This window comes from Bombus vosnesenskii, unplaced genomic scaffold, assembly GCF_011952255.1.
Source record: "Bombus vosnesenskii isolate JDL3184/JDL3185 unplaced genomic scaffold, Bvos_JDL3184-5_v1.1 scf7180000013265, whole genome shotgun sequence".
Taxonomy (NCBI): Eukaryota; Metazoa; Arthropoda; class Insecta; order Hymenoptera; family Apidae; genus Bombus; species Bombus vosnesenskii.
The window spans coordinates 4,933,915-4,952,126 of record NW_022882925.1 but is presented as its reverse complement, the minus strand read 5'-3'; the positions used below and the strand labels follow the sequence as shown (position 1 = coordinate 4,952,126).

General features: G+C 29.1%; 5 protein-coding genes across 8 annotated transcripts; 2 read left to right on the top strand and 3 right to left on the bottom strand.

The window, feature by feature from the left end:
* Window positions 1-108: 108 nt before the first annotated feature.
* Window positions 109-3,165, bottom strand: LOC117243016 (5'-AMP-activated protein kinase catalytic subunit alpha-2). The gene is made up of 10 exons (XM_033510154.1): window positions 2,971-3,165; window positions 2,464-2,577; window positions 2,212-2,353; window positions 1,902-2,140; window positions 1,608-1,814; window positions 1,433-1,538; window positions 993-1,327; window positions 722-885; window positions 489-648; window positions 109-407 (listed from the first exon to the last, which is right to left on the bottom strand). Exons 2-10 carry the CDS (start codon window positions 2,564-2,566, stop codon window positions 316-318), a joined length of 1,548 nt encoding a protein of 515 aa, XP_033366045.1. The 5' UTR covers window positions 2,567-2,577; window positions 2,971-3,165; the 3' UTR covers window positions 109-315.
* Window positions 3,166-3,572: 407 nt separating this feature from the next.
* On the top strand, window positions 3,573-8,893 carry LOC117243018 (congested-like trachea protein). 2 transcript variants are annotated; one of them, XM_033510157.1, is made up of 6 exons: window positions 3,588-3,800; window positions 4,172-4,260; window positions 4,715-4,829; window positions 4,938-5,252; window positions 8,183-8,356; window positions 8,470-8,893. In XM_033510157.1, the coding sequence occupies exons 3-6, from the start codon at window positions 4,730-4,732 to the stop codon at window positions 8,655-8,657; spliced, it is 777 nt and encodes a 258-aa protein (XP_033366048.1). In that variant the 5' UTR covers window positions 3,588-3,800; window positions 4,172-4,260; window positions 4,715-4,729; the 3' UTR covers window positions 8,658-8,893. The 2 variants fall into 2 exon arrangements, with proteins under 2 accessions (XP_033366047.1, XP_033366048.1); XM_033510156.1 differs by lacking the exon at window positions 4,172-4,260 and having other exon boundaries at window positions 3,573-3,800.
* Window positions 5,322-8,624, bottom strand: LOC117243013 (insulin-like growth factor-binding protein complex acid labile subunit). Of its 3 annotated transcripts, none has more exons than XM_033510148.1 (6): window positions 8,487-8,624; window positions 7,469-7,600; window positions 7,276-7,413; window positions 6,387-7,210; window positions 5,767-6,316; window positions 5,322-5,694 (listed from the first exon to the last, which is right to left on the bottom strand). In XM_033510148.1, the coding sequence occupies exons 3-6, from the start codon at window positions 7,372-7,374 to the stop codon at window positions 5,521-5,523; spliced, it is 1,647 nt and encodes a 548-aa protein (XP_033366039.1). In that variant the 5' UTR covers window positions 7,375-7,413; window positions 7,469-7,600; window positions 8,487-8,624; the 3' UTR covers window positions 5,322-5,520. The 3 variants fall into 3 exon arrangements, with proteins under 3 accessions (XP_033366039.1, XP_033366038.1, XP_033366040.1); XM_033510147.1 differs by lacking the exon at window positions 8,487-8,624 and adding an exon at window positions 7,771-8,130; XM_033510149.1 differs by having other exon boundaries at window positions 7,276-7,600.
* A 399-nt stretch (window positions 8,894-9,292) lies between the features above and the next one.
* LOC117243017 (mannose-1-phosphate guanyltransferase alpha-A) lies at window positions 9,293-11,359 on the top strand. The gene is made up of 5 exons (XM_033510155.1): window positions 9,293-9,434; window positions 9,598-10,174; window positions 10,249-10,525; window positions 10,611-10,875; window positions 10,948-11,359. The coding sequence occupies exons 1-5, from the start codon at window positions 9,392-9,394 to the stop codon at window positions 11,046-11,048; spliced, it is 1,263 nt and encodes a 420-aa protein (XP_033366046.1). The 5' UTR covers window positions 9,293-9,391; the 3' UTR covers window positions 11,049-11,359.
* A 369-nt stretch (window positions 11,360-11,728) lies between these two features.
* On the bottom strand, window positions 11,729-16,184 carry LOC117243010. The gene is made up of 10 exons (XM_033510140.1): window positions 15,850-16,184; window positions 15,328-15,337; window positions 14,980-15,294; window positions 14,707-14,910; window positions 14,076-14,630; window positions 13,813-13,988; window positions 13,643-13,721; window positions 12,742-13,568; window positions 12,446-12,666; window positions 11,729-12,364 (listed from the first exon to the last, which is right to left on the bottom strand). Exons 3-10 carry the CDS (start codon window positions 15,184-15,186, stop codon window positions 12,093-12,095), a joined length of 2,541 nt encoding a protein of 846 aa, XP_033366031.1. The 5' UTR covers window positions 15,187-15,294; window positions 15,328-15,337; window positions 15,850-16,184; the 3' UTR covers window positions 11,729-12,092.
* Between the last annotated feature and the right edge of the window lie 2,028 nt (window positions 16,185-18,212).

The following is an 18,212-nucleotide window of genomic DNA, read 5'->3' as shown; positions in this document are numbered from 1 at the left end:
CCAATAGTATGTACAAAGATATCGATATATTTTTAAAAATAAAAATACCGCTTTCTCTTTGATTTTTTTTACAGAATATTAAAATGGTTAGGTTTAAAGAAATATTACTTGATTTTCTACAGATTTATTACACTCTTCCCCTCCTTGCATTCAATTTTTTTTATGAAACTGATATTATTTTCCTAAAATATTCCTTCCTAAATGTTCCCTTTATCCTATGAACTGCACTGATACACGTTGTGTAAAGTACAACGAGAAGTAAAACGCATTATTAACATAATTCTGAAAAATGATGACTCATATTGTACAGCAAATTTATCGAGCTAACTGCGTGATTAATGCTGCACACATTTCGAAGAATTCCATTGTATGATGACCTGTCGCTTGAGGTGGTGGAAGTGTAGGATCTAAAACAGTTATATTTACAATAAAATATATTGAGATAAATCATCAATTAAAAATCATTAGCGTTGACTCAAATTCTTCACCTCGTCCAATATCTTCTTCTTCATTTGATAAAGATTTAAAATCCAATAAATAACTTTTGTAATCAACTTGATAAAGTTGTAACGACATCTTACTATATCTATCTGTTAATTCACTCTTTTGGCGTACTCTAACGCTGTAAGCATTTATGATTTTCCATTCCTAAAAATATATATGTATTATTATATATATTAAATTTGTTACTTTATAGATTAGTTTATAAGAAAAGTCTTACGAAATTGAGAGCTTTCATAGCTCGATAGACTTCATTCATAATGTCGTTTGGTTTAGACTGTGAACGGATTCCTAAATGCCATTTAGCCCGTTTTACTGGCGTACCACGAGCGCCTTGTATCGAGGACGATGTACTTCCTTGAGAACTTTGTCTTTCTCGAAACGCTGACATGTACAAAAAGTATATCAAATATCGTTTTCATAAACTCTATGATGAAAACAATAACAAATTTTTTAAATTCTAAAGATACAGCATTAGTTTATCTTCTTACGTGCTATTCTCTCTGGATGTGGTCTCAAAGGACTGCTACTGGTATCATTGGGGCTAAAAGCAACAGGGGGTGGACTAGAAGCTACATAGAAATCTTTTAATTCAGCTTTAGCAGCCTCGTCTGCAATTCTTTTATTATCTATTATTAAGTGATAGGCAATTGCCAGTTGATCGTGAGGGTCTCCACCTAATAATGCAGAATGGACTTCTGCTTCTTTCACATTGAATTTTTCACAAACTTCGTTTACTGCGTCTATATCAATTACAGAAGCGTCTTGTTCAACAGGCGACGGGAATAAATATGAAGGTAAATCCTTCTGGAACCATTCGTGTTTCCTAAATTAAAAATATTTGTAATTATTTCAAACTGTATCAAAGAAATGTTTAAAATTTTTAAATTTATAAGTAATGCATAATACATATAATAAAAATTGAATATACTTGATATCTTCAATGGTTGCTCTTTTCATAGGATCCACTTGTAACATGTGACATAAAAGACTTACAACACTTTTATTCAGGTACTCTGGGATGGGAAAAACTCCAGCTGAAACAAATATTTGAAATTTTATATGAATCATTAAAATCAAAGGTTATACAGATTGTTATTACTTACATTTAATTTTACGGAAAAGTGTTGGTACATGTTCATCATCAAATGGTAAAGTGCCACAAAGTAAAGCATAAAGTATTATTCCACAAGACCATATATCGACTTCAGGACCAGCATATAATTTACCAGAAATTACTTCTGGCGCTGCATAATTAGGGGAGCCACAAGAAGTACGTAAAAATTCTCCATCCATCATCATGTTTGACAAACCTATAATTTGATAAATTATTAGATTATTTGAATAATATCATTCAATCAATAAACTTTGTTAGTAAGATCTTGACTATATCCAAATACCGAAATCTGCTATTTTTACATGTAGATTGTGATCTAACAATAGATTCTCTGGCTTTAAGTCACGATGAACTATCATATGCCTGTGACAATAATCAACACCAGAAATAATCTGTTGGAAGAATCTTCGTGCCTCATATTCCTTTAGTTTGCCATGTTTTACAATATAGTCAAACAACTCTCCACCTGATACATATTCCATTATCATAAATATATCGGTGGGTGAGCTTATAACTTGATATCTAAATTGTAACAAAAAATTGATATATTCTATATTAATTGATATTTTATAGAGCATGCTACTATTACTTACAATTTAATAATGTGAGGATGTCTGAAAAGTTTCAGATTTTGTATCTCTCTTCTAATCTTTCCAACCACATCTAAACTTTTAATTTTCTGACGATTCAAAATTTTCACAGCAACTTTATGTTTTGTTAAGACATGTTCTCCAACTATGAAAAACATAAATTATAAGCATTTTGTATGCTGTGGTATTACTTAATATAAAAAGTAATAAAAGCAATAAAAGTAATAAAGGTTTATTTATAGAAGATTTACGTACTTTTTACTTTACCAAATGTCCCAACACCTAATGTTTGACCAAGTGTATAATGGCCAATCTTAACAATTGGCTGTGGTTGATTAGATGGAATTTTCTCAGACATTGTTGTTAGTTCTATAATATGTAACAAACATCACCAGTCAAATACAAAATATAATATTAATAAAATTAGATTAGTTAGACTAAATGTGAATTCTTACAATGACAATAACTTTAAGCAAAATACAATCATAAGTTGCAGCTCAAAAATATATAAATTTATGTAGAAACAATGAAGTTAAAATGTCGATAATTACTGGCACTTTATTACAATTGCTTATTTACATTACACAAATCCAAGAAATTGTTTAACATTTAATGCAAGGTCAAATAGAATGCTAAATTACCAGCATTAAGATGTGATAGGAATAAAATAGCTACATTGAGAAATATGAAGATAAAAATACGTAAAATAATAAAATAAACTCTGTCATAAATATTATAAACTAGATGATTAACTTTAATCACCTGATATTATTTACATGTTCTGACACATTATTTCGAAGATACCACTACACAGACATTTAACAGGATATGTTAAATCATTTATCACAAAATTCAAAGATTAGAAAGCTAGTGATAAATTTTATATTGATATTTTTGATTCATAGGAAAATTGAGCCTTCATAATGCTAAAATATCTTATGTTCAGTAAGTATACGTATATAGCGCTATCACGAATTAATCTGGCGGCATATATAAAATTTCTTTTCAAATCTGTTATACGAAATATATAGAGTATATATATAATTTTTTAAATTTATTACCCAATTGTTTAACCACATAAAAGATATTTTAATTTGATTCATTTTTAAATATGCATATGAATAACATTATACAATTTTTCAAATATATTTCTTAATTTTTTAATTATACCAAAAAATCATTTCAATTTCATTTATTTTTAAACTTTAATTTTATATTTCTTTTTTTATTTTATAATTAATTTATCGAAAATAAAAGTTAATATTTACTTTAATAGAGATAGTCATTATTGTGAATAATTATTGTTTATGCAATTATAGTTGTCAATTTTAGGAATTAATATATTAATTAATGCTGTTACTTTATTCGAACATCATGTTTCTCTTTTTAACAAGACTCGAGGTTGGATTTTAGAACCGCCTAAGAGATAATATTGATCTTTGTACTCTTTATTTTATTTCGAAGTAAAATTTACCAATCACGTTATCATTAAAATGTCAGAAAATGAGATAAGCCTTCTTAAATATTTTCTAAGTGGAGGATTCGGCGGAATATGCACCATCGTGGTGGGTCATCCCCTAGACACGATAAAAGTAAGGTTACATTAATTAATATAAAAAATAATGAATTATTTATATAACAACAACAATGTTTATAAACAATAACAAATTATAGCAATAAATATGTATATAAACAAAGCAGTATAAATTTTATAATTTGTACAAATAAAACAAACATTTGTTTTCATTGTTGAAGTGTAACAGAATTTGATATATAAAACATTCAAGTAGAAAGTATAATTTCTTAAATCATTTTTAACCTGCTAATATTTTTTACAATATTAAAAAATTGAATTAAAATGCATTTTAAAAATTTTTGTATATAATAAAGTATAAATAGAAATTTGGGGTAGAATAGTTATTCTATAAAATTAAATGTAAAAGATAATCCCCCAATTTTTCAGCTGTACCTAGTCTAATTATAAGTAGGATTATTAAATCCTACTTAGGAATAAACTGTTTTTCTCTGAAGAGGACTGGCTCGATATGTTAGGTAAAAGAAACACAATATGTGCTGATTAGATTTTGTATATAACTTTTTATTTAAGAATCTACTTTTTTATTGTCTTCTTTTTATTTTTTGTCCTTCTATTCTTTTAAATTTTTATGTTAATCAATTATCTATGATTATCATTGTGGTTCATTATTTTAAATATTTTATATTTTGATAAAGACATAAAATATTTTCATATATAATAAAAAAATTAGGATCCATGGGAATTATTGTAATTTTTTTATTGTGATGAAAAATAATTAAATTAAAAGAGAAGGTATATGGTTCAATTATATTATACCAAAAATAAATAATTAATGAAATTAATGTTTTCCATACATTCTTTTTATTTATCAAAATTGCTTGTACTGACATTTTTTTGTTTTCCTTTCAATTATTGTTAATAATATTCTATACCAAAGTAAGTGTTTGGAAGGGACATTATTGTTAATAGGTCCGCCTTCAAACTATGCCCCTACCAGGTCCAAATGAAGCAGTATTGTATAATGGAACAATTGATTGTGCTAAGAAAACAATCACGAGAGAAGGAATACGTGGACTATACAAGGGTTGGTAGATAGTTTGTACCTTAAACATGTATAAATATATCCTATTAATTCTTTCTTCTTATTAAAAAATATTTGCTCATTAGATTATCTACAATATTTTTCTTTTAGGTATGGGTGCACCTTTATGTGGTGTAGCTCCAATATTTGCCATAAGTTTTTATGGATTTGGACTTGGCAAGCAATTGATAAAGAGATCTGACAATGTTGAACTGTCTCCTTTGCAACTATTCTATGCTGGTGCTTTTAGTGGCATCTTTACAACTGTTATAATGGCTCCTGGTGAAAGAATAAAATGTCTTTTACAAATACAACAGGGTGATGCAAAACCCAGATATAATGGCCCTATTGATTGTACAAAGCAACTTTATAAGAACGGAGGAATTCCGAATATTTTTAAAGGTACCTGTGCTACTCTTTTGAGAGGTATGTAATATCAAAAATGTTCTTTTTTTATTTTATTTTTATAATAATTTAAATATAGAGACTATGAAATTGTCAATTGCTACTCTTTTTTATTGTGAATTTCCTTAAGTCTTATATATCTAGCTTATATCTATACACAGTGTTATTATACAACTATGATAAATTTAGAAAGCAGAATTATCTTATAAAGACGAAAAATTGAACTGTCTAATTTTGTTCCTTGTTTTTTATACACATATATTAATTGTAAATTAAAAACATATATTAGCTAACTGATGATATTATCTTCATAATTATTTCTTCCCAATGTAGACTTCTTTAAATACCTTCTCCTCAAGGTTCTACATTGCAAACCACCTTTGCGTAATGCATGAAAAACTCCCCAATTTTTCAGCTTCTTGGGAGTTGAGCATCTTGGTGCTATTTCTCGTAACCTGTTTACCTTTTTTTTCAATCAAATTATAATTATTGTGTGGTAAAAAATAGCTTTAAACAATAGCTTCTTTATACTTACCAAGTAAGGATTCCATGTAATCATCGAACAAGTACAATCCCATGGATTGCTATCTAATCTTACAATTGAAAATTGTGGTGGTTTATTTGGAATCCGAAGCATTTTGAAAAAGTCTATAGGTAGTGATGTCAGCTTATTCTTTGAAAGGATAATTTCTTTAAGTTGCTTCTGTTGTTGCACTCCAAATAAACCAGGTGGAATATATTCTAATTCATTATTTGATAGATCTATACGTTTAACATTTTGCAAACCATAAAATGCATCCATAGATATTTTACGAATATGACAAGAACTTAAATCAAGATCTACTAATTTGATTAAATCCACAAAAGCATCAAGATCGATATTTGAAATATTTCCACGAGCTCTTAATTTTAACAGCTCTGGCATTCCTTGAAATACAAAACGTTCCAACATTGGTATTTCTAAATTATACAGATATAAGGCTTGAAGCCGACATAATCCTAAGAAAGAATTTTTTTGTAGATATAATTTTGAATCTTCACCTCCCAAATAAAGTTCTAATGTTGTATTCATGATTTCAAAAGTACTGAAATCAGAAGATATTTATGTTAATTTCACATCTTATTATCATAAAAATATGTATGTAATTAAAATACCTTGGGAATATAGAATCCAAAGGATTCTTCCGAAAATCTGCAATCTTCAACATTGGGAAAGGGGGAAAAGATAGTTCTGATAAAAAAGTTAGATTATTCCCTCTTAAATCAAGATCTTCTAGCATCAATAAGCCAGCTAAATCTACACTCTTAAGTGTTAACAACTGATTACTTGCAAGTGACAATACTTTTAAATTTGGGGTGCCATAAAAACAAAATTCTGGAATGAACTTCAAACTATTTTTTTCTAGTGAGAGATGAACAAGATTATTCAAACCATCAAACATATGCCATGTTATATCTTTTAAATCACAATCATAAACTCTTAAGTGAGTTAAAGCTCCTAAACCAGTAAAAAGTCCAACAGTTTCTTGATAACCTTCCATTTCTTGTTTGTACACATCATAAGGAAGTATTTCCTTGTCATCGCTTTCTCCACTATTTTGTTGACTTAAAAATATCAATCTGTGCCCTGTACTTTGGCTGATGTTATTTAGTAATTGTTTGTTATTATTTTCATCATTGGTAACTGTATTCATTGGTTTAACCACAAGATTAGCTTTATTTTTTTTCATTGGACTCAGGCTTGTCAATCTGACTCGTTCTAAATTTAGGTAAAGAAGATTTAATCCTAATGGATACAATGAATCAACTGATAAAATGATTCCTCCTTGTTTTCCTTGTTTAACATTCGAGCTTTTTTTTACAGATTCATAATCTATTCCTTGAATGTCTAAAGATATTAAATCTGTAAAACGTTGAAATGTTGTAGACTGTAGAAGAATCTCGAAGTTTCCCATACCAGATTCAAGAATTGTAAACACCTAAGACAAAGATACGTTATTTTCGAATAGCAAAAAATTACGCTGTTCAATTCTGTAACACCAACCTGAATGTCTGATGGGAGTTTATCCAATAGTTCTTCATAATCTTCGGCAACAGCGCAAATTGCAACATTTAAAAATTCGGGTATCATAGAGTGGTCCATGTTCAATCCAAATTCGAAATTGCATTCGTTAGTCAAGTTCTGTTGAGAAAAAAGATTATTAAATGTCAAAAAGAAAGTTAGCTAGTTTTCATACCTGATCTTGACTCGTTTTGATCCATCGATGCAAAGGTAAATCAATAAATTTCTGTACCTCACATGAACAGCCTGGTGGACATTTTACCTCCCAAACATCGCCAATATCGATTATTTGTCCAAAGCACTCATTCTAAACATACATTTATTTATTAATTTATCATTCAGCTAAATATACATGCAAAGTCACTCTTAAGAATCTCTATGTTACAATGAGAAATTACTAAATTTAAAAATATTATGAGAAAAATAATCTTTTTCTCTTACACTTCTTCATATTAAATAAAGAAAAGAGTTATATACCAGCAAAGTGAGGACAAGTATTAGAATAACCATCATAATTAGAATAAAATTTGAGTGTTGAAGAAAAGCAGATCTTAAAACCAATGATGGTACGCTGGTTTGAAGGAAACTGAATTTTGTTAATTGTTATCTATCTGCCTTGATGAGCCCTATCAAACAGGATGTTTCCTATCTAGCAACCTACACACACTATTCTTGCTTTATAATTATAAATAACGTTTCCACATAATGCTTTAATTATATACATTCAGGTGAAACTTGATCTTCCTTCAATCTCATAAATATCTTTTATAATATATTTATTACTTGTTTACATGTAAAATTGTCTGAATCTGTAAGCTTTTATCTTATAAAGTCTTCCATACAGGTAATTTATATATCTTCTTAATCATTTTTTAAATTTAACATTTAGATGTTCCTGCTAGTGGAATGTACTTTATGACATATGAGTGTCTCAAAAAGTGGATGTCCTCTGAAGACGGCAAAACAGGAATATTACAAACAATTGTTGCTGGTGGTTTTGCTGGTATAGCAAATTGGATTGTTGGAATGCCACCTGATGTATTAAAAAGTCGTTTACAAAGTGGTATTTATTATAAATTTATTACAATTTATTATTAAATTCTAAGTAATGTTCACAAATCTGACTAACAACAAATTATGGAAGATATTAATTGAAGTTTTACATATTTTATTTAGCCCCAGATGGTACTTACAAAAACGGAATTCGGGACGTGTTCGTAGTTTTAATGAAAGAAGAGGGACCAAAAGCATTGTATAAAGGATGTGTACCAGTGATGCTTCGTGCATTTCCGGCAAATGCAGCATGTTTCCTTGGGTTTGAAGTTGCTATAAAGTTCTTGAATTGGCTACTACCTAATGCATAATTTAAAATTGTATAAAATATCTGCAGATAGTATTCCTACCACTGTTATATGTTGAATTGATAATATATTCGTAAAGTATTCTATCTTTAATGAAAGATACAATAATATATTTTTTTATAATAGCATTCACTTAATGATTTCATGATGAATTTGCAATGAACTGTTAATCTATTTTATCTTAGTCATTAATGCTATTATATAAGTTATTTTTTAAATATAGCTTATACACAATGTAATAATCTTTATCATCTTTTTATATTGTTGAATTTCTATTTTGTAATGTTTAATATATCTTTTTATAAGGGCAAATAAACAACGGACTTGAAGAATCAATTTTAATTTTGATCATCTTCTTTTCAATCTATTTACATTTTAAAGATACAAATTTACAAATAATAGTTTCGTTTCATAAGAATTTAAAAAATCCGCAGAAGTAAACCATTTTTTCTATTACTGAGTAAGATTTTAAATTTCTCACCTTTAAGTAAAGTAAGAAATGATTGTTTATGTTTATTTAATGATCATACAAATTCTGTTTGATGTTTGCTTAAGTTAAGTTTACTACCGTATTATTTGTCAGAAAATTGTAATTCTTATCTTATCCTGCTCATTGAATTGGAATTTACAAACTGGAAATTTTGAAGGGTTCCTAAACCTATCAGTACATTAACTTTTTATCACTATAGCAAGAGAATTGTTTTAAGTTGTAATAAAGCTTCATATTGTTTATAAAGATGATATTAAAATCTGTTATATTAATTGGAGGCCCGTCAAAAGGTCTGTGTTTCGCATAAATGAATATTTCTAACATAGTTGCTATAAGCAGTATAAAAATATAACCTCAAATATGATTTTACTCATTTTTTACAGCATTGAATTAAATAATAAGTAAAAGAGAGTAATCCACAGGATATTTTAAATTCAAAAATATATTTTTTAGGTACTAGATTTAGGCCTCTTTCATTAGATATACCAAAACCATTATTTCCTGTTGCTGGATTACCAGTAATACAGCACCATATAGAAGCATGTTCTAAAGTGGACAATCTTAGTGAAATATTAATAATTGGATCATACCTTGCAAGTGATCTGTCTCAATTTATTCAGGAAATGATAAGCATATATAAAATAAGCATTAGGTATCTTCAAGAATTCATTCCATTAGGAACAGCTGGTGGCTTATATCACTTTCGTGATCAAATACGTTCTGGTGGACCTACATATTTTTTTGTAATGAATGGTGATGTATGTGCTGACTTTTCTTTGCAAGAAATAGTAGATTATCATAAAGAGAAACAAGCATTGCTTACTATCATGGCCACTGAAGCAACTAGACAGCAATCATTGAATTTTGGATGTATGGTTCTTGACAAAGAAGGAAAGGTTGCTCATTATGTAGAGAAGCCATCGACATTTGTTTCCACTTTAATCAATTGTGGAATCTATCTTGCTTCCTTAGATATCTTTCAAACCATGGCTGATGTCTTTTATGCAAGACAAAATCAGGAAAGTTTTACGTAAGACACCTCAGAAGATTTTTTGGAAAGTTTTTTGTATTTAAGAATTTTGACTAAATACTGCTACTTTATAGGCAATTCAATGGTAATGGTAAAGATCCAGCTCATATATCACTAGAACAAGACATATTAATGCGTTTAGCTGGAACGGGTCGTTTATTTGCTTTACCTGTTCTAAAATGGTGGTCACAAGTTAAGACTGCAGGTTCTGCTATATATGCCAATCGTCACTATTTAGCTTTGTATAAAGCAAAACATCCAGACCGTCTTGCTTCTACAGTTAATGGAACTTTTCAGATTATTGGTGATATCTATATTCATCCTTCTGCTACTGTTCACGAAACAGCAGTGGTAAAAAGCTCTTATAGATATTTGGTTCTTATAAAATCATAAAATATTAATTAAATATAAATTTCATGAAATATTTGATTTGTAGTTAGGTCCAAATGTAAGCATAGGCCCAAATGCTGTCATTGCCCGTGGTGTTAGAATAAGGGAGTCAATTATATTAGCCAATGCTCATATTCAGGCACATTCTATTGTATTGCACAGTATCGTTGGGAAAAGCAGCTATGTGGGAGAGTGGGCAAGGATAGAAGGAACACCATGTGATCCTAATCCTGACAAACCATTTGCGAAAATGGAAAACTTGCCCTTGTTTAACACTAATGGAAAATTGAATCCTTCTATAACAATCCTCGGTAAATAGTCTATTCATTGATTATTTACACAAGAAGATGAGTATGTATATATTTTTACTATTTATATTTTAGGCACGAGCGTACGTTTGGCAGCAGAGAAAATAGTGTTAAATTCGATTGTCTTACCGCACAAAGAACTGACTAGGAACTTTAAAAATGAAATTATTCTATAAGGTATATGCATACAATGCAAATCACAATATTTAAGAAAATATATCTCTGTTAACTAATTTATATGTGCAATATTTCGTTAACTTCTATTGTATGTTTGAAATTGCCAATTTATAAAATAGTGACTTTAATATAAAATCAGTTTTCTAAGAAACTGATACTGATGCACAATATACAGATTTATATAAGGTATTTATATGGATATAAATATTTTCTAATGATTTTGTTACACACAATTGTTAGTTTATATATTAATATATATAACGATATACCATGTACAATATGAAGAAAATAGACATTTTCGACACTTGTATATCCATTTTTCCATTTGTATTTCTGACTTATATTTGTAAACTCAACACCTTAATCACTAATAAGTTAATAATTAGTGAAGAATATTTTTTGTTAATTCGTTCTTTACCAAGAAAAAGGCTGAAATAATTTAAACAATAGTTTACGATAATTGTATAATTTAAATACATATCTATCTATTTTTTAATATAAAATAAATATAATGAGTTCAAATATCTTATCTGTTTATATAATCCATTGTATCAAAAAGTACCATATTTATAAAGTAATTAACATTATGAAGAGTTTAAACTATATATTTTCTTCCAGAATACAAGAGAATTAATAATTTATTGAAAAAGAAATTGTATGTTATGTAAAAAATATCAAAACTTTTCAGATCGTATGTATTTACTTAGATCGTAAAAATAAACACATACTCGGTTGTTTGACATGCTTTTTTGTACATAGTTGTATCATCATTTACAAGGAACAAATGTAACATCATTAGCCTATGAAGTTTATAGAGTATATAAAAGTCTATGAAGTCTATATTCACTCCTCTTTTATGTACAATTCTTATGGTTAGCATCTAACCCTTAGAAATGTTAATCTGAACATCATAAGAATGTTAAAAAATACGCGCATAAGAAAGTAATAATTTTATAAAAATAGATCATGTACAGTCTTCTTGTTTCAAACCTTCAATTAGCTATTATACAATTCCTAAAATACTATGAATAAAAACAGAAGCTTCAAAGCTTCGTTTCATGTTTAACCCTGTTTCTGAACAATTGACTTGGTCGAAGTAGTCCTTGAGAATTATTTAAATAAGAATTTCCAGACATGATAACGGTTGCTGAAGAATCTGGATTTAAAAATTCATTTTTATTATTATCCTCAAACGCAAATCGTTGCTGTTGCTGCTGTTGCGTTTCATTATGATTGTTGGACTCATGATTATTTTTCATGCGATAGTGTACTTCAGAATCCGTCTCTTCTTCATTATCCGCACTATCTACATCTCCTGGAAAGATATTAGATAAATACACATAAGAGTAAATGCATTTCATAAAACTGAATTCAAACAAATTTAAGCAGAACGCACCATCGGAACTATTAGTAGAAGGTAAGTAAAAACGTGAGGCTGGAACTTTGTTATTTCCTACACGTCGTTCTCGTTCTCTGGCAGTATTGTTTGGGTGATGATACTTAAATTCGCGTGGTAGAGTATAGCTTCGGGGCAATGAGACTTGACTACCTTCCATATCGCTAAGATCTCCTTCTACCTCTCCCTCGCCTTTAGAACTTTCCTCTCCACCATTTTGACTGAAACGTAGAATATATTATAATATATGTTATAACTAATATATACTATTTAATAATATTTTAATCTTTAATTACCGATGATTAACATGAGTAGATGGTGTCCAATGGGAATAATGATGAGGAAGACAGCGCGGTGCGAGTAAAATTTCTGGAGTGTCCGCTCTTTCTCTTTGCGTTGTTCTCCATGAATTCGAAGGATGAATGTTTGGGTAATAGGAAGATGATGGTGGTGGAGGTAAAAGACAGTGCATTTTCACTGGTGGCCACGAAGATAAGGCTAGTCCTCCATTTTGATCACCTACTGATGGCTCAGATGTGAATAAAGGAGAACTGGGGGAAGTATGTAATTTTGTATTAGGAGGTGGTTGCTGATTTGATGCAGGCGATGATGAAAATGATGATGCTGAAGCTGATGGCGGAGGAAATAACTTTCCTTCTTTTATTTCTTCTTGAATTGCTCTTAATTCTCGCAACTGCTGCTGCTTCTTCTCTTGAAGTTTCTCTCTTATTAAATTTACACTTAGAGAGCCAGCAGTTGCAGCATCCATTCCAATTTTTTGTTCATTTGAATGATCATTCTGTATCATGCCGGAATTCACAGATTTCTTCCAAAACGGTATTAATTGACGTGAATTATTATTCACGCCAAGCCATTGTTTCGATTCAGTCACTGTGTTCATGGAAGTTGTGACAGTTCCAGTTTCAGACTGTGGTGGTGGAGGAGGTACGAATGTTGTTGGTTTTTTCTTTTTTCGATTTGGATTTACTGCAGCTGGATTTGTAAAACGACAATTAAATACTCCTGGTATTCCACCATTACTCAACTTAACTTTCCTTACTCCTACATTCATATTTAATTTTTTATCTTCTGTATATTCTATTTGTTTTTCTTCCAGATTATCCTACATACACAATTCCTTTGTTAGAGATATATTTACTATATTGACCTTAAAAATTTGGTTTTAATTTGTAATACCTGGTTTGACAAAGCTGTGAGATTCGAAGCTGTCATTCTACCACCTGCTTCATACCTTAATCTTCGTACATGAAAAAATCTATAGTTCCATGTAAAGTCATTAACAATTACTATCATTAAATAATATCTATCTTCGCAAAATGAATTGATAAAATTGAACTTATACCTACCTATAATAGAGCCCCATGAAAAACATACCACCAAAAAATAAGGCTAATAGTGTAAGTACTAAAGTTACAGGGTTTGGATGATGTTGGTGTGGGAGAAGATCTGTTCTATTAACACCAACTATCCATACACCAATGAGTAAACTATTCTCCAAAAACATTACTGTGTAAAAAATTACCTAAAAGAATATAAATGAATTGAATACACTTGATTTAATTAACTTTAAATATTAGTATTAAGGAAGCAACATACATCAACAACTCACCATTTTTTGACGATGATTTGTTTCGTGTAAATTTACATACGCAAATATATAAACAAATGCAAGGAGTGAGGCTAAAGACGTTTTTCTTAAAATAGGCAAATGTTCGCCACCGTGAAAAAGACCATCTGGCGTGAGTAGCAACCACATCAACATTGATAGCCAGTGGAGAGCCATGACAATTAGCAACCACTGTCCACCATAAAGTGAAGCATAAGCTACCAATACTCCTACTCTAGCGCTTACAGTTCCTAAACGCCAAGCTAGTTGTGCCAGCACACCTAGCCATGTCAATACCAAACGTTCTAAATTACGAAGACGTGCTGCACCTTTGCTAAAACTAGCAACTGCCCAACATACACTCCACAAAGATAGACCAGCAGATACTGCAGTTAATTTTGCTAACTTATCACTGTCTCTGTCAGTTTCCTTTGTTTTTCCAACATCTGTATTTGAATCATTATTGACTCCAATAGACAAGAGATATAACTGCAGAAGTAACATTGGTGCAGCTTCACAGAAGGCATGAATAAGGCGTAATACACAAAGTTCTCTAACCTAATGATGTAAAATCATTAATTTCAGATAAATTATTTTAAATATATACACAAGCTATTTTTTTCTTGCACCTCACCTCATGTTTAACATAAGTTAAATTAACTGGAATAAATAATTTGAAGTATCTCCATAATACTCCAACTTGAGTTGAATGAAGCAATAAAACACACCATATTGTCCAATTCCCATTTTCTTTCTTTCCATTGATATTGCAATCTGCTATATTGTTACCAGTTAGTTTGCCTCTGGCTCCCCACAAATACCATCTTACACTAATAATCTGAAATTAACAAAGAATATATTAGTTATGACAAATAGAAATTTTTCATTGCTTTATATGGATACTGACCTGAGAAATAATTAATGAAGTTGCTATAAGAACAATACTTAAGGGAAAGAGAATTGGAGGAGCTACAGAATGTTGGGCAAGAGCATATACCATTGCAAAGTCAAAAACAACGTCACAAAAATATGATGCAAGGGAGATTATGTTGAATAATACATCACACAATGGTAAAAATTCGTGTTGATGCTGTGTCTGCAGATGCTGGGCCATAATGGGCTTTTGTTATCCATTTGGATTATCCAGCACCTTTTCTTCTTGTCAACCTATGCCACACATTCCACAATATAACAATTGTCTCATACAGTGGATGAAGAAAGCTAACTGAAATACAAATTGTTAATAAATTACCTATTTATTTTAATATTCAATATAATATGATGTATGAATATTACACAAAAATCTTAAACTAATAGAATACCAAATATAATTCAAAAAGATTTTATTTAAAAATTAAAAAATTGCTTTATATACATATTTTTACTATAAAAATAATTTTTATAGCATATTGCTCTGTAATTGATACATATGAATTCAAATAAATAAATTTGTATGTCTATCACTAATTGATAATATTACAAATCACATTTTTAACTATTCACATGTGACAACGTCGGAAAACTACAAGTATAAATTTAAAATAAAAACTGGAGTAGACAATAAAATATTGTAATAAGAAACTGACAATAATATTCAAAAAGTTGGAAAATGAAAAATCAATTTTTTACAAACTGGTATGTTTGATTAAAATGTGTCAGTTGTTTAATAGGAAGAAAGAAAATAGAAATCTCGATAGTCTGGAATAAAAATATTAATATAATGAAAATATAAAATTAAAAAATATTGTGAAGCGTAGGAGGAAGCAAATTGCCTTACCACATTCCTCAGATGTCACCGAATGAGTAATCACAAAAGTAACATTCTCATCTAGATGCTGGGCTCGCAAGAGCTTGGACCAGCGTTGGAATGCGAGGAATTTATCTGTATACTTCGCGGACGCTTTCAAAAATAAAACTTTTCCTCACCGACTATCCACGATCTGCGTTGCTTTTTGATTGTGTTGGTACATTTTCCGGCGATTCACATTTAAGAAGGCCGCTTATTTTATTTCAAACAAACTTTAGTTCAATTTACCTGTTGATTCAAGAGACAACTATATATAGATTACTATATAACAATGTAATAAAGTAACATTGCACTTATCGTTGCTCCACTAACTCTAAAACGCAAGATTGTCGACCAAGTAGTTAGGAATTCCAAGCAGTGGTTCTCATCGACAACTTCGCGTAAAATGATTAATCAATCTCTCACATTCTTCGTCAGTGGTTCTCATATTTTTATTATTTCATTTCATTTCTGCAACTATATTGTTAATATAACGAAAATAATATTATAAATAAAATGTATATAAACAATGTATTTATAATTCTGATAATCTAGATTTTATAACTATTTTCGTATAAAATAGACCGCTATTAAGGCAGTATTATGTGTACATATTTAAAAATTTAAAAATATTGGAAAATATGGACATTGATGTTAACACGCATTTATTTCCATGACTTCTTTTAGTATTTTTCGAAGAATGTGACTATAATCGTATAAATAATTTCTCCTAGTGTCTTTATACAATGAAAAACTATCTATATAACTTCGAAATTGATAATTATTTATTTAAGTCATTGTAGATCTTTATATAAATAGATCTTTCTCGTAAATTGGATTCCAATGATTTGGAGATTGATTAAAAATTGCTAATACAAAAATGTCCAGAAATTGAATTTTCCTTCCATTACATTTCATATTTTTTTACATATACACTATCAAATTTTATAAAATTGTCTTCCCTAAAAAAGGCCACTTTTTCTAAGGTCATTAAGTTTTTAGTTTGGTCAAATATTCACTATTACGTAAATTAATAATTGTATTTAAAATCGCACTTCTTATTTTCTCATTGAATTAAATTTACAATTAATAAGTGAAAGATGACGATTAAATTATAGAAAGTTATTTTGTTATAATAATTATATTAATAAATAATGCTTATTACGTATATTCCATCGTAATAAATGATCCATTTTTAACTATAAAGGTTGAAAAACGAATTACATTTTATTTTTCTCAAAATATCACACAAACATTCGGACGCACAACAATCCAAAAATCATATCAAACATTAAAGTTATAATAGATTTAGGAATATCCAAAATTTTTATATTTTTACCATACATTTTTATAACCGCTCTTTTTTCTAAATTAGTACAAAATGAATACAATATTTTAATTGGTAGTGTCATCAGGATGTACATAATATTCCTAAATCTATACAAGTTTCCAAGTTAAAGGAATAAGTATGTGCCACGGTGCAATTTAATATTATAAAAAACGTGAACTCTATAAGTACATATACATTAATGCCGACGTATTTAAAGAAAATCTCTTGCACATCTCATTCATTTGCAATATGATAAAAACTTTGCTTAGAGAAACAGATCTTTTACATTATAAAATTATTTTCACAGTTAAAACTAACATAAAAAGACATTCATACGGAAATGAAATGCCGATTTGTAAAATCAGTCTTACAGTTCAAAAATCAGATTGAAGATATATATACATGTATATATCTCTCTATACTCATACGGAGATAGGAATACTTTAAGCATACTGAAACAAAAAGAGAAAACAGCAACAGTAATATATGTACAAAGAAGAAAATATCGAGTATCCTCCGTGGAAATGCTTGAATTTTTATACGTATAAATATCTGGCAGCTTATTAAAAAATGACAGTACATATTCTCTCGAATGTGCTAAAAAAACAATACATTCAGGTAAATTAATGCGAAGTGCTTCTTAATACCTAAAAATGCTTGGACAACCCATGGTTTCATAAAGTTCGCACTTTATGAAAAAAATATTCTCAAAAAAGGCAAAAAAGTAATAAATAATTATCTTTTACTCTCAAATCTCACATATGAGGTTAAATACAGGTTTATGATTTCAGAATTAAAATGTCACGCTGTACTCATCTGGTTTATACAATAACTAATACTAGTTTCTTTAAAGATAATGTAAATCATAGAATTGGAAAACAGAATATGCTGTTTTGATCGCAAAAATAGCTATTCTTAAAAAAAAAGAAGAAAAAGAAAAAGAACAAAAAGGAACTAAAAGAATAATTTTCTTTATACTTTTTTGATGTGAATCTAGACCTCTGAATTACTATCAGTTATTTTG